This window comes from Jaculus jaculus, chromosome 5 (assembly GCF_020740685.1).
Source record: "Jaculus jaculus isolate mJacJac1 chromosome 5, mJacJac1.mat.Y.cur, whole genome shotgun sequence".
Classification (NCBI taxonomy): Eukaryota; Metazoa; Chordata; class Mammalia; order Rodentia; family Dipodidae; genus Jaculus; species Jaculus jaculus.
This window is the reverse complement of record NC_059106.1, coordinates 33,345,424-33,360,098: the sequence shown is the minus strand read 5'-3', so window position 1 is coordinate 33,360,098 and position 14,675 is coordinate 33,345,424. Positions and strand designations below refer to the sequence as shown.

Genomic DNA, 14,675 nt, shown 5'->3' with positions numbered 1-14,675 from the left:
AAGATTTTTTATCAAAACGCTTACTACATAAAGTTAAAAGGGAAGAATATTTTCAAATACACAAATTAAAAGCAGAAAGTTCTTAACGATAGCAAATGTATTCAATAGAGCATGGTCAGGTTGAGATGCCAATCTATGGGAAAGAGATTCAAGGCCTCTTTCAAAACCCCAAAATACAAATAAAAACACCCACAGGAATACATACAACTGGATCCTGACCTTGTTAAAGTGTTCTAAAAACACCTAATAAAATGAAGTCTGGAACGAAATGGTGGAGGAGCAACAAGGGACTCCTGGAGATTGGCTTGGGCGGCCCAGGGTGGGGCAGTTCCAGGCGGGGTCAGCACCGATGCAGTGGGGTGGGACTGGAAGGGTGAAAGTATCAGCCACGTGATAAAGGAATGGACATGCGAGGACAAGGTAACGTAGAGGCTAGAATGGGCTCCGCAGAGCAGACAACAGGAGATGCAGCCAGAACAGAGCACCAGGCCCTAAGACCACAGCTCTCATCTAAAGACAGAGAACTATTCATTGGTTTGTATGAGGCAAGGTCTCCCTCTGTAGCCTCAAATTCATGATCCTTCTGCCTCAGGTCCTGGAGTGCCTGAAGGACAGGAATGGTCACCATGTAGACCGAGACAGATCATCCTTACTAACCAAAACTCTGCCAGCAAGCGATGAACACGAGGAGATGAAGAAGACAGCGCACTGGCAAGCACCCTGCATGGAATGTGGGCATGTATGGGTGAGACTGGCCTCTCCTTATCCAAGCTTCCAAGCTTGCACACGGACCACTCCACCAACATGAAGCTTCTACCTCAAGAAGCACCATTTTCACTGAATTCCTGCAAAGGAGATCAACAGCTCAGGGAAGATTGACTTTAGTTCCTCAAAGTTTCAAATCTTTCAATTATATGATGAATAAACAGAGCTCTAAAAAAAAATAATTGTGAACACTGAATAAATTACAACAACACTTTATCTTGGGATATAATAAGACATATGAAAACTTCTTAATTGTTTACATAGTATTTGCATGGCCAAAGTACTACTGAAAACTTAACTTTATATTCTGATATGGGGCCAGGGGTATAGCTAAGAAACGAAGTGTGACTATGCATGGCCCTGGGTTCAAGTCATAAGACCTCTTCTCCATATTTCTCACTCATGTTTACACACACCTTTCCAGATTCTGTCCCAGAACACTACTCATTTCCATTCTAGCAAATTACGCCAAAAAAAAAAAAAAAAAAAAAAAATCGGCTGTCCTGGAATAGGCAGGAGCAGGGGCAAGAAAGACCAGCACAATTCTAGTTGAAAACTTAAAGAAAAAAAAAAAGGCAGATATCTCAGTATAAAAGTAATAGACAAGTCAAAAGTGAAAGTCTAATTTGATGTAGGTGAACTTTAAGTAATTAACACTTCCAAAAATATCATTTTAACTGTCACAACGAGTCCACAGAAGAAGAAATGCTATTAAGCATAAACTTACATGTATGTTGCAATTATTAAAATTGCTAATAAATATTTAACATTTAAAAAGGATTTGGGGTGCTGGAGATAAAGCTTAATTAGAGCACTTGTCTAGCAAGCACAAGGCCTGATTCACTTGTCAACTTGCTCAGGGAGCCCTCCTTTCTCATCCTCCTGACCACAGGGTTACAGGTTCCTGCTGTGTGTGGGTGCTAAGAATCCAAGCTCAGGTCCTGTTTTCCCATCTCAGCCATCTCCGCAGCCCCTTTTTTACCTTGGTCTATAAATACCATGTGTGGTATTCTGTGCTTTTTGATTTTCGCATTATATCACATGGCAATCTTTCCACACTGACACACAGAAAGGACTACTTGAAACAGTTTAATGATCTGCCATTGTCAATAGACTGATTCTTCTGATGTAGGCTAAGGGTGTTTGATGGCTTTTGCTACTGCAAAAATAAATGCTACATTCAACGCAATCTCCATCCTCCACCAAAAAAAAAAAAAAAATAGCCCTCATGTGTGTCCTCACACATGCCAACACACACACACTCCTCAGTTGCTCATGAAAGCATGGTACCATTTCATAGCACCCATAAGAAACTAGTAAGTATTTGCATGTGGAAAAGGGGCCAGCAACTGGAAGACAGCTATGGGAGAGAGAGGATGATTTATGGATCCATGTGTGATATTCAATTATGGAACAAAGAATTTAAAATCAAATCATAAGAAAAAAAAATGAGGTTGGGCCTGGGATAAGTGTGTGCCTAGCAGGCACAAAAAAATGCCTGGGTTCAAATCCCAGCACTGCATAAACCTGGTGTGGTGACACATGCCTGTAACCCTAGCACTGGGGACAAGAAGTTCAAGGTCATTTTTTGGCTATATAAGATCAAGGCCAGCTTGGGATACATGAGACCCCTTATCTTGAAATGATGATGATGATGATGAAGATGATGAAGATGATGATGAGAATGACTACATTAATCTGTGCACTAGATTGTGCCATATTCCATAGAGCAGGGCAGTCCTTCAATTCTAATGCCCCACTTCACTGAAAAGTGTCATGGACCCACAAAACAATAAAGAATGAATAGAGACATCTATTGCCACTAATTTAGAAAATCAAAGTTCCCTAAAGCTAGTAAGGGACCACTCTACCTGAACAGATTCTATTAACGAAGATACACTTTCTGGAACCTCATAATGTACAATGCATATTTCCTCTATACTAGAAAATAAGTTCAAAATTTCAACATATTTTTCTTATCAAATACCCACACATATAAATAAGTTTTATTCAATGACTTGAGTAGAGAAAATAATCTTCAGACAGAATACCCTAAGAGTACTATATTAAGAGTATGTCAGAATTTATAATATTTGCAATTTATATATTGAGCAGATAAGTACCCAACATCCATTGTTCTGACATTTAAAAAAGGAAATATTTCCAAGCCTTTAATCACCAATGAATAGAAAAATTCATTTATATTCTAATGAGAATGAAGAACCCTCCCACGCCCCAATGCTAAAAGAAAAAAAAGCTCCTGAACAAAATGTGTATTTTCAGGACACACTATTAACTCTGTTATAGTCAACTCACTTGTTTATAAATTATTCTCATAATCAAATACTTTGTTCAAATATTGTTTTTCAATTTAAATAGAAATTTTATGTCATTTTAGTTATAAACATGAATATTTCAATATTTCCTGGTAATTATGCATTTTACTATTCCAGTACATATTTCTGGAACTAATAGAACTCACAGCTATCTTGGGCTTTTAACATTTTTGCACTCATCACTTTTGACCCACACAAACCTCACTAAGTAGGTCACAGTAACTCTTCCGACCAGCCCTCTGCAAAGCCTGAAGACTCTGGGCGCTTTCCCAGGACAACTGTCAGTCAGCAGACCCACTCAGACCTCAGAGAGATCTGCTCACTGCTTAACACTTTATCCCTATTACTTGAGAAACAGCCCCCAAAGAAGCTCTCAGACTCTTCTCTAGAAGGGCTAGGAGGGGTGGAGCTCCCCCTCACACCACATTTTATCAGTGAGAACAACACTTTGCCTTTTAAATACAAGTGAAGACTTGCTCAAATAGCAATGATTTATTTTATTTATTTATTTATTTATTTGCAAGAGAGAGAATCAGAATGAGAGAAAGAGAGGCAGAGAGAATGGGTGCAACAGGACCTCTAGCCCCTACAATTGAACTTCAGATGCATGCGCCACCTTGTGCACCTGGCTTACGTGGGTCCTAGGGAATCAAACCTGGGTCCTTTGGCTTTGCAGGAAAGCACCTTACCTGCTAAGCCATCCCTCTATCCCTCAAATATCAATAATGCAAGTGTGTGACCCTGTTAATGAAATTTACAAATGTCTGTATAGTAATAGTCATCAAGTTTTCCTTGATTTGCATATGAGCTGAAGTTTTGGGGGGCTGAAGATGAGGCTCAGTTGGTAGACTGCCTCCCTAGCATGCATGAAGTCCTGGGTTCAATCCCCAGCATCCCCACAGCATGTGTGGCCTGAAATCCCAGCACTCTTGAGGTAGATACAGGCGGCTCAGAATTCCAAAGGCATCCTGGGCTGCAGTCTGGGCTACATGAGACCCTGACTTCAAGAAAAAAACAAAGGGAGGGGGATTCTGGGGATGGCTCAGCAGTTAAAGGCACTTGCTTGCAAACCTACCAGCCTGGGTTCAACTCCCCAGTATCCACATAAAAGTCAGATGCACAAAATGGACCACACATCTGGAGTACATTTGCATCAGCAAGAAACCCCCATACTTCTCTTTCTCGCAAATAAATGAATATTATTAAACTGTAGTTTTTAGCTTATAACAGAGTATAACATCCTATGTCATTAGAAAATTGTCAACATAATTCACTCAACAAAAACCCCACTATAACATATATTGTCAGAAATGTGAGTATACTGTACACACAGTCTCCCTTTCAGTTTGTTCCAAAGCTAACTGAGGCTCCCCAGAAGCTGCACACAGTTCTCAACACTCAGCACAATGCCTGGATTAGTGTGGACAGATTCATAGTAGAGGCAAAGGTAAGTCAACCTCATACATTTCAGGAAGAAAAGGAAGGTAAACAGAGAGAGCACTGGAAGGCAGCAGGGATGCCAGACCCTTGCAAACCTGAGGTGTCAGGAAGGGTCTAACAGAGGAGACTAGAAGGGATCACGTTTGAACTGTGAGGGGCAGTGAGTCTGGCTGAAGCAACTGAGAAAGAAAAGCAGAGAGAAAGAAAAGGAAGAGAACTTTTAACAAAGAGAGGAAAGGGGCTGGAGAGATGGCTTAGCGGTTAAGTGCTTGTCTGTGAAGCCTAAGGACCCCGGTTCGAGGCTCGGTTCCCCAGGTCCCACGTTAGCCAGATGCACAAGGGGGCGCACGCGTCTGGAGTTCTTTTGCAGAGGCTGGAAGCCCTGGCGCGCCCATTCTCTCTCTCTCCCTCTACCTGTCTTTCTCTCTCTGTCTGTCACTCTCAAATAAATAAATAAATAATTTTTTTAAAAAAGAGAGGAAAGGGCAGAGAATCAGAGGGAAAGAGGGAGGAAGAAAAGGAGGGAAGAGAGAAAACCAAAGAGAAAAATGACTCACAAATGCAGAACCAATAAGAAATTAAAGAGGACCCACAGGCAGCAGAAGACAAAACTAATTAATGGAATGTTTTAATATTTAAAAGAACTTTTTAGGACTAGTTCAAGACGATGTTGATGGTCACTAGAAAAAAAGCCTATTATTAGGACTTTTTAAAACACACACACCACCACTACCACCAGCAGCAGCAACAGCAGCAGGCTTAGGAATGATTCAATTTCTATAGGCAGGCTGTGGGACATGGGTAATTAAAACAGCATACTGTAGGCTAAAAAGTGTTAATGCAAGTTCTTAACTAGTACTTTTAAAGGACTAGCAGCTCTACTGCCCACAGAACAGAAATGGACAAAACTGTCAAACCAAGTGAGATTTGGCAGCATAAAGCAGGGAGTGGTCATCACAAAAGGCTTTACGACTTCCTGCAGTGAACACAGGAAAGGAGCCCAAGGTCAAAGCCAGAAGTGAAAGCCCATCTCCAGCCTCTGTGCAAGCCTGGTAGTAGCAGCAGGATTCACAGGCAGGGAAATCGGAGCCATACACGGATTGGTTTTGCTCTTGTAGAATTTCTCACACACTTCCTGACTGCTCACAAGCTTTCTGCTCCATCACCCAAAGAAGCAATGGCTACAGCCGGTCAGGAAGGAAAAGGAGAGCCTGATAGGCAGCCGTGGGGACTCAACGCTACAGAAGGAGCAGCGAGAGCTGATGCACCGAGAGCCACTCACTCCATGTGACGCCCTGCGCTCCATCGTATCACAGCCACACTTCATGCCCAAACAAAGGGGAAAACAAAACGTGGGCACTCAGATAATTCTTCTGTCAGTTCACGTTCTTCAGAGAACAACCAGAGATGACTTAAAAAGATTAAATTTTATCCTAATTCTAATAAGATGTCATGGAAGCAAGAATCCAATTCTGAAAGGATGACGAGGGCATTACACATGCCCCAGCGATGATAACGAACTCACCCTAACATATGAAAGGGTGCTTCCAGTGTGCAAGGAGAAAACAATATTCAAGGCAATAAAGTTAGTAACCCAGGGCTGGCTAGGAGCTCAGCAACAATGCTTGCCTAGCGTGTGGGAAGCACTGGGGTTGCAGGTCCAGAGGTAGGTGAATGGGTGGGTAGATATATGTACATATATTCAGTGTTTGACAACAGTCGAGGTATGCTCATTGGGCCTAGTCCTGCTTACAACAAAACAGGAAGGAGGGCTGCCTCATGCGTCTATAATAAACCAGACCTTGGGTCTGTACCACAACCTGTGCTGTGTCAATTCCCTTGAGCCTGCCCAGTCACCCATCACCACCCCCCACACTTGAGAGTTCTCGTTCACTGGACACAGCCACACTTCTCCATGAGCTGAGTGCCAGGAAACAGGCCTGCTCACTGGAGCAGGTCTCCAAAGCTGACAGAGCTTCACAGACTCACAGCAGGGTTTTGCCAAAAATACAAAAAGAGGGAGGGAGGGAAGGTGGGAAGAAGGGGCCCAGAGTGCAGCAAGCATGGCTTCCCTGGGCAATTGGGATGTCCCTTTAGGCAAAAAAGTACATCAGGGACTTCACTCCACTCCAGTTCTCCATGGACATGTCCAGGACACAGCACTTTGATGATGGAAGTAGAAAAGATGTAGTGCTCACAGAAAATAATACAAGGCACATGCACATAGGTCCCATCAGTAACTACATTTTAAAACTTGTTTTATAATGGAAGTCACTTCTTATCATGGCACAACAAAATACTCTGCTATGCATCAATAGGTTGGGTGAGAAGACAGTTCACGTAAAACCTGTTTGTGGTTTTATTTTTGCTGTTATTGTAAATAGGACTGATTTAAGTTATAAAATCTCTGACATTTTGTAATGAAAACAAAATTTGATTTTAAAACAATGTTGCTTTTAGTTTCTACATTTGGTGCAGCTAGAGGAAAAACACAATTATGTTTGCTTCTGCATGAAGTTTGCAAATGTTTGCCAACTGAGAAACAATGTTAATAAATCTGCTTCATTTTAATAGAAGGTGGTAGAGTTTTAGAATTTATCAGTTTAGGGTGTTTTGAATCAGCATTTTCATAGAACCAGAACCAAATATCTGTTCCTATGAGTGACTGACAGTGGATACCCAGGAGCCCAGTTTCCATGTCTGAACTTCCTTTAATGATGTGATCTGTGAATCATTTTATTGGCCTGTCTGTAGCTATTATAATGAGATTTCTGAATGAGCCATCTCCTCATTTTGTAATTAAAAAAGTAAGATCATCTCATCCTTGAGAAACTAACTTCTGTATGCCATCTAGACCCCTCTAAAAGCTGAATAAAACAAGACTCCCCCAACTTGGAGAAAGCTAATAAGCATGGGGAAAAAAAAAAATAAGAACTTTCCTCTGTGTAAAGAGATCTATCTTTCCTCAGCTGCCACCAAGGTGCTCGGCTCTTTCGAGGACTTCATCCAGTGACCAGCACCATGGCGGGCCATCTGCACCATGGCCACTGCCTCTGAGCTCGCCTGCATTTGCCTGTCCTCACACTGCCCAATGATAAAGTGACCATCGTGGAGGACAAGAGCAATGTCCTCCTAAAGCAGCCAGTGTGAATGTTGAACCTTTTTGGCCTGGCTTGTTTGCAAAGGCCCTGGCCAGTGTTAACGCTGGAAGCCTCATCTGCAATGTAGGGGCTGGTGGGCCTGTTCCCATGGCTGGTACTGCCCCAGCTGAACGTAACAGAGTGGAAGCCAAGAAAAAGGAGTTTGAGGAGTCTGATGATGACATGGGCTTTGGTCTTCTTGACTAAACCTCTTGTAACACACTCGGTAGAAAGAAGTCTGTTGTTGGTCAAAAAGAGAGAGAGAGGGGGGCTGGAGAGATGGGTTAGCAGTTAAAGGGCATGTCTGCAAAGCCTAAGGACCCAGGTTCGATTCCCCAGGTCCCATGTTAGCCAGATGCATAAGGTGCACATGCAAATAGAGTTCATTACAGTGGCTAGAGGCCCTAGTGCACCCATTCTCACTCTCTCTCACTCTAATAAATAAATAAAAATAAAAAATCTTAAAGAGAGAGAGAGAGAGTTTTGTGACCAACTGGACAGAACCAGAGCCAAAGACAGACTTCCCAGAACACGTACAAATTTACAACATCACATTTGCACCCACATGCCAGCACGGTCTCTGCTCCTAAACTGTCAGCTATGAGAATCTGAGGCATGTCGGGTTTCTCTTGGGACTAGAAGCAACAGACATCTAAGGCCACAGTGGAAATGTGTCCTCATCAAACATTTTGGACAGTTTTTCTTCTTCTGGTAACTCTGCCAATTAGGTGAAGTTTTCTTGATGGGAATAACTCCAAAAGACAGACTTTTCTCCATAGGTCAGGCAGTCGTTCCCGTCACCAAGCGGAAACAGCAGCTCTGAGGTGTCTGGTACCTACTTGCGGTTTCTGCTAATTGGGTTCAGGACTTCTCAAGAGAAGGCAGTGAAAATGTTAGGCTCCCAATTAGCTTATATTTTCCTTAAGGTCCCTCTACTTTCTGGTACTAAATTCTGTCCATCATGAGCTGTAAAGTTTGTGCTCCCTCTTCTGTGGATTGGATTAGTTGCAATAAAGCATTGAGAAATGAGAACAAAGTCAGCTTATGATCTAATATTCAGCATTACAGCACCCAGTGTCAGGGAAGTGGTGCGGCTGAAAGGAATTGGGACTTCTTAAAACACTGACTTCAAAACAAAGAGCCTCGTGCTGCCATGGATTCCTGAGTCTGAGAGTGAAATTTTCAGAAGCAGAAAAGTTCCTTCTTTCCAAGCAACACAACAAACCATTTCATTTTCAAATCCTTTGTGTTTATTCTGAGATCTCTCAAAAGAAGGAAGGCAGAAGGCTGACATAAGAAAAGGATGTTCTTTGAAAGATACATGGTCCTCTACCTCCTGAGATGAATCTGATTTAGAGTTGAGCTGCAGGCAATTCTCAGCAAATTTAGTTCATCACTGGAAGGCAAAGGCCATACCATGTTTGGAAATAAAACCACTCCTGACCTTGCATGAATCCTGGTGCAAGGTTCTAATAAGAAACATCACCCCCTTTGAGTTATAGAAGTAAAGCCCACCTGTATCGCCGCAAAGGGAGAGATGTTTCCAGATGCCATTGTGTACAGCCCGGCCCCCACAGAGACAATCTGCCTCTGCTGGGAGGTGCCCAGCATCCTCGCATCCCTTTGTCCTTTCTTCCCTTCTGTTTATTCCCACTGGCAAAGCTGCTGGGTCATATTTGCTTCCAAAAGCAGATAATGAGCAAAAAGCCCTCTAGAAGGAAATAGAGCAAAAACAAAACCACTGGAGGTATATAAAATCTACTCTCCTGAGCTCCTCGATGCAGATGGCACCTCCAAAGGAGGAAAACCATCAGTTCCACCCTAGTGGTGCCCAACGGGCACTGCAGAAGGGTGACTGTCTTTAACCCCACATCCTTTTATCTACAGTTTGCAACCCTCCTCATTATATTTTTAATAGCAAAAAGAAGAGACACCAATCATTCCACTAAAGTCAGATGAGCCATGGGGAACATGGTACTGAGCAAACCCCAGTTAAATGAGAACAGGACCTCCAAGTGAACAAAAGAGAATGCATTCTTCTGCTGGGACAACAGGGCTGGCTTCTAGAAGAAAAACTTTAATCTGAGTTTTTTTGTCTTGTTTTGTGACTCTTATCCCATTAAATAGAGTTCAGTATAACTAACTGTCCTGCTGTTGAGTGAAAAGTCACGAACAGCTTCCTTCTGCCAGGTAGAGAATCTCATTCATGCCAGATTTACTGACTGGATCATCAATTGTTAAACTTCAGCCAAGGAAGATGGTTTGTAATTCAGGAATCAATTATTTCAAGCTGCCTGAACAGGCTCCAAGGATAACACTTTTCTCAAATTTTGCCTATCAAATATTTCAAATAACCTCTACAGAAGCCAATGAATGTGTAGTTGTGGGGAGTAGGCTTGGCTAATCAGTACAATATCTTTTGAAACTATGCTGCTTCCATACAGCAAATCTGTAACTGTAATAATGAGGTCAAAGTCTTATCTTTTTAATTAAGTGTATCACCTTTTAGAAACCCTGGATTGCCAATCCAAATAATGCAAAAAAAAAAAAAAATCCAACATATTTAGCACCATTGGCTAACTGCTGCCTGTTACGCCTAATCAAACCCATATCATCACCTCTTCTTGCATAGGACAACTTATTTCAGGGAGAAAAACAACAAAGCCCTCACTTCTGGGGGTCATGTTCAACTTTTCCAAACCAACACCAGCTCCTTCTCCTGTGCTTTGTAAGTGGGCAGACAAGCTGTGCAACTTGACAGAGGAAACACAACCATCTAGCAGGATGCTTGTGGGAAAGGCTTCCTTACTTTCAAACAGGGCCACCAAGAAGACAATGGCCATGTTCCCTTTCTTCAGTACAAGATGTGATGACTGTGGTACTGATTTTAAAAAACAAACAAAAAAAGGGGGGCTGGAGAGATGGCTTAGTGGTTAAATGCTTGCCTGTGAGGCCTAAGGATCCCAGTTTGAGGCTCGATTCCCCAGGACCCACATTAGCCAGATGCACAACAGGACACACACGTCTGGAGTTCGTTTGTAGTGGCTAGAGGCCCTAGCATGCCCATTCTTTCTCTCTCTCTCTCTTTCTGCCTCTTTCCTCTCTGTCACTTTCAAATAAATAAATAAAAATAAACAACAAAAAAAGGACAGGCTGTGTCTGGGAAGATGGCTCACTATATAAAGTACTTGCTACACAAACATGAAGACCTGAGTTTGGGCCCCAGCACTCACATAAATGCTCGGAGGAGTGGGGGTGTGCACTTGCAATCCCAGCACTGAGGAGGTGAAGACAGGGAATACCTGGGGCTTGCTGGCCAGCTAGTCTACGAGTCAATGAGAGACCCTGTCTCAAGAAAGAGGTGAATAGCAATGTTGAGGATGATGCCCAAGGCTATCACCCCTGGCCTCAACAAACATGCAAACACGCCTACACGGGCGCAGACAGACAGACAGACACACACACACACGGGGAGAGAGAGAGAGAGAGAAGGACAATGAAGGCTAAAGCACAGACCAAGGTGGCTGTGAGAAGAGGACCCCCCAAAAGGAGGATCCAGACCCTCTCTGAGAATCTTCCTGCTATCTGTATGACAAACATCTCGGGGGCTCAAGAGACTGTCCACAACTACAATCATGCTCTTCTGACACATCAGCGCATTGAGTACCAGACGTGATTCTAAGCCCAAGGTGGGCACTGAGTTACTTGACAGCGCAAATGTCACAAGGCAGATTGTATGATAACACTCTTTTGGTAGAAGAGGAAACTGATGGACAGTCACAGCTTCAAGTTAGGAAAGTACCCAAATCTCGCATGCAGTGAGGGCTACACACAAGCCAGTGAGAGTTCAAGGCAAACCCGAGCTTCCAAAATCTTACAAGCACTTATTTCAAAGTACTAATAAGAGAGTCACAACAATCCTTAACAGGATTGTTTAAACTGCTATCAAATTACTTCTATATACATGTTTATAGGCAAACACCTCCTCTGTAGTACCAGTGCTTGGCTACACCATCAGGGATGACTGAGGCAAGCCTTCCTTCTCTGCTGTTGAAAGCTGAATACCTCAGACAACTATTTTAGGAGATTTATACTATAAAATATACAGACATAGCTATGTACAATATTTATGGTTTTTTCACACTGATATCATTAGTCCAAATTGATAAATCATTATTTCACTAGGCAACACCATTATTAAAAATTCTTAAATTCATTGAAATAAAACAAAAAGTCAGTTTCTCACTGAGTACTTACATAATTTGCCAACCATATAAACCTAAAAAAAGTCATCAAATAACTTAAAAATGGAGATTTTTAATATCAAAACTATAAAACTTGCTCAGCATCACTAATAATAACCAAAGAAATGTGAATCACACCTGTTAGGCTGTCTATGATCAATGTCAAAATGGAGGCATCAGGATGTGGGGACAAGTGAACCCTGACACACTGCTGACAGGAATCTGAATTAACAATAATCACTGCGGAAAACAGTATGGAGGGTTTTTATAAGGTAAAAATAGAACTACTACATTATCTAGCAATGATATTGCTAGATAATTTGGAACTAGCAGTGAAATCAAGCTCATTTTCACATAAAATGGTAGCTACGGAGGCCAAGGACTGAACAAGGGTATATTGCCAAAGGGTACAGACTTTTACTTTTATGAATAAGCTATCTGGAGATTTGTTGTATACCACAGTGAGTATATTTAAGTATATTTAAAAGAATACATACTTGAATTTTTCAACATGTATGCTCATCTCAACACATACACACACACACACACACACACACACACACACACACATACACACATACAAACACAAAGTTAGCCTGGAGGGTGATGGATGTATTAATTATCTTGATTGTGGTAATCATCTCATATTATATGATGTCAAAACACCAAATTCTATACCTTAAACATATACAGTTTTTGTCACTCATACCTCACTGAAGCTGGGACAAAAACAACTATTAAAATGTCAAACACTAGGATTCCAAGAAAGGAAGAAAAGGGTGGAGGGGGAGAAGGGAGGGAGAAAACGAGGAATGGGGGGAGAAAAGAAGGGAGGGGGGGATGTGACTAACCAACAAATGAGACATTAAACATTAAACAATAAGAGCAAGCCTGAAGAATTAACTTCTGGGATAAATCCTTATTCGACACAGGAAGGAACAGATTCTCTTATGGTGGTACAGCAACCTTGTCCATGAGTCCTTCCCCAGACAGGGAGGAATTTGTTCCTTCTTTTTCCCCATTTTCTGCTGAGGCTGGGACCAAGAACTCTGCACATGCTAAGCATGCACTCTGTCACGGGTTGATGCTAAGCCTGCACTCTGTCACTGCACTCACCCCAAGCATGCACTTGCCACTGCACTAGGTCACAGCCTTGGGAGCAGTTATTTCTACTGACTGCATTAGTTACGGAAGGATATTCAGCAGACTGCACTAGTTAAAACACAGGAGTTATAAACTATAAGCATATCCCAAACTATAAGCATATCCCCGACACTATAAAGACAATATAAATAAATATAAATATAAAATTAAATATAAATAAAAACAATATAAAGAAGGCTAGGTGCCAAGCCTGATAGAATAATCTAGATTCTAAATCATATATTTTTCTCATCCAAGGAAATCAGGCATGCCAGAAACTTTTAATTGCCTTTCAGACTTTCTGGCCTTTGGAAGACAAGAAAAGCCTTGAATGGCTGCTCAGTCGCTGCATCACCCCCTGCCCAAGACCTGTGCTAAAAGATGCTGTGGTGATGCTGCAGAAGCCCCCGGTAAACATCCACAGCTACCCGCTCATTAGAAGTCTCTGTGAGGGACCAGCACAACAATAGCCAATGTTTCAATTGCACCAACTCAGACAGACAGCCTTGTTGGAATGGCTTAATTTATGTCTCAGTGTGGTAGGAGATGCATCGTGATAGGTGAGAGAAGAAGGATATCACAACAAAGACACCAGGGTGAGAACAAACTTCACATGTAAGATAATATCACATGAACAACACAAAGGTGAAGACATGCTTACAGTACCTGTTCTTGCTTCTCCAACCACCTGTCCACCATTGGGTGGCTGGCGCTCAGAGAAGAGCGTGCATTGTCTCTCTGGAACTGGTTTGACCAGCTGCTGGGGTCCCGTGGGAGGCTCCTGTAGTTTTCATCTTTCTGTTCAAAAAGAAACAGAAGGGCATTATTGTAAAAATATACAGCGTCAAGTAATGATGTACCTAGGCTTTCTGAAGTAGCAGAAAATTATCACTATGTTTAAAATATTGTTCCAAGTCATGACATAATAGAGGACTTAGAACAGTCCATCCTCAGAAACTGCCAGCGTGTGCCAAGGGGAGGAACAGAGTTTGCTGAGGAGAGCAGGACTGACGGTCACCCAGGACACACACAGTAAGGCAACACTGGCGTATTTCACACTCTTGCCCAACTCAACCTCCAGGCCACGAGAGTATACAAAACTGACTGATATTTAGAGACACTCTGACCATCCCTCCATGTGGTGGTTTGAATGTAAAATCTCACCCATAGCCTGCGTTTTGAATGGTTGGTGGCAGTTTGGAAAAGTTGTTCAGCACTTGAAGGTGGAAGCATGTCAGTGGGGTGGGTCTATGGATTTTATCATCCAGGCCCCTTGCCAGTGTCAGCCAGGAGCTCGCTTCTGCTGCCTCCTCCCTGCTGCTGTGACAGGACAAGTCACCCCGACTACGGCTCTGCCGCGCTCTCCCTGCCATGACGAAACTTCCCCGAAGGCTGTCAGCTGAAATAAACCCTTTCCTTCCACAAGCTGCTTCAGGGCAGAGGGTCCATCCCAGTAATGAGAATGTCACTGCTAGATTCAATCAGGACATTTTCTCTCTTATTCACCTTTCCAGTATCATTATTATGACATCTTCAATAATTTATCAAAATTCTTAAAAATAAAAAGATTGCTGAAAATTTTCTTCTTTGGAATCCCAAAATTTCGT

At 42.3% G+C, this 14,675-nt stretch overlaps 1 protein-coding gene and 1 pseudogene across 18 annotated transcripts in view; one reads left to right on the top strand and one right to left on the bottom strand.

Moving 5' to 3' along the window:
- Positions 1-14,675, bottom strand: part of Pard3 (par-3 family cell polarity regulator) — a 619,141-nt gene that overhangs the window by 322,428 nt on the left and 282,038 nt on the right. For all 18 annotated transcript variants that reach the window (XM_004659771.3, XM_045148688.1, XM_045148686.1 and 15 more), the window contains exon 5: positions 13,735-13,866. In XM_004659771.3, coding sequence (XP_004659828.2) covers positions 13,735-13,866 — 132 coding nt within the window. The remainder of the gene's footprint in view (positions 1-13,734; positions 13,867-14,675) is intronic.
- On the top strand, positions 7,582-7,888 carry LOC105944091 (annotated as a pseudogene).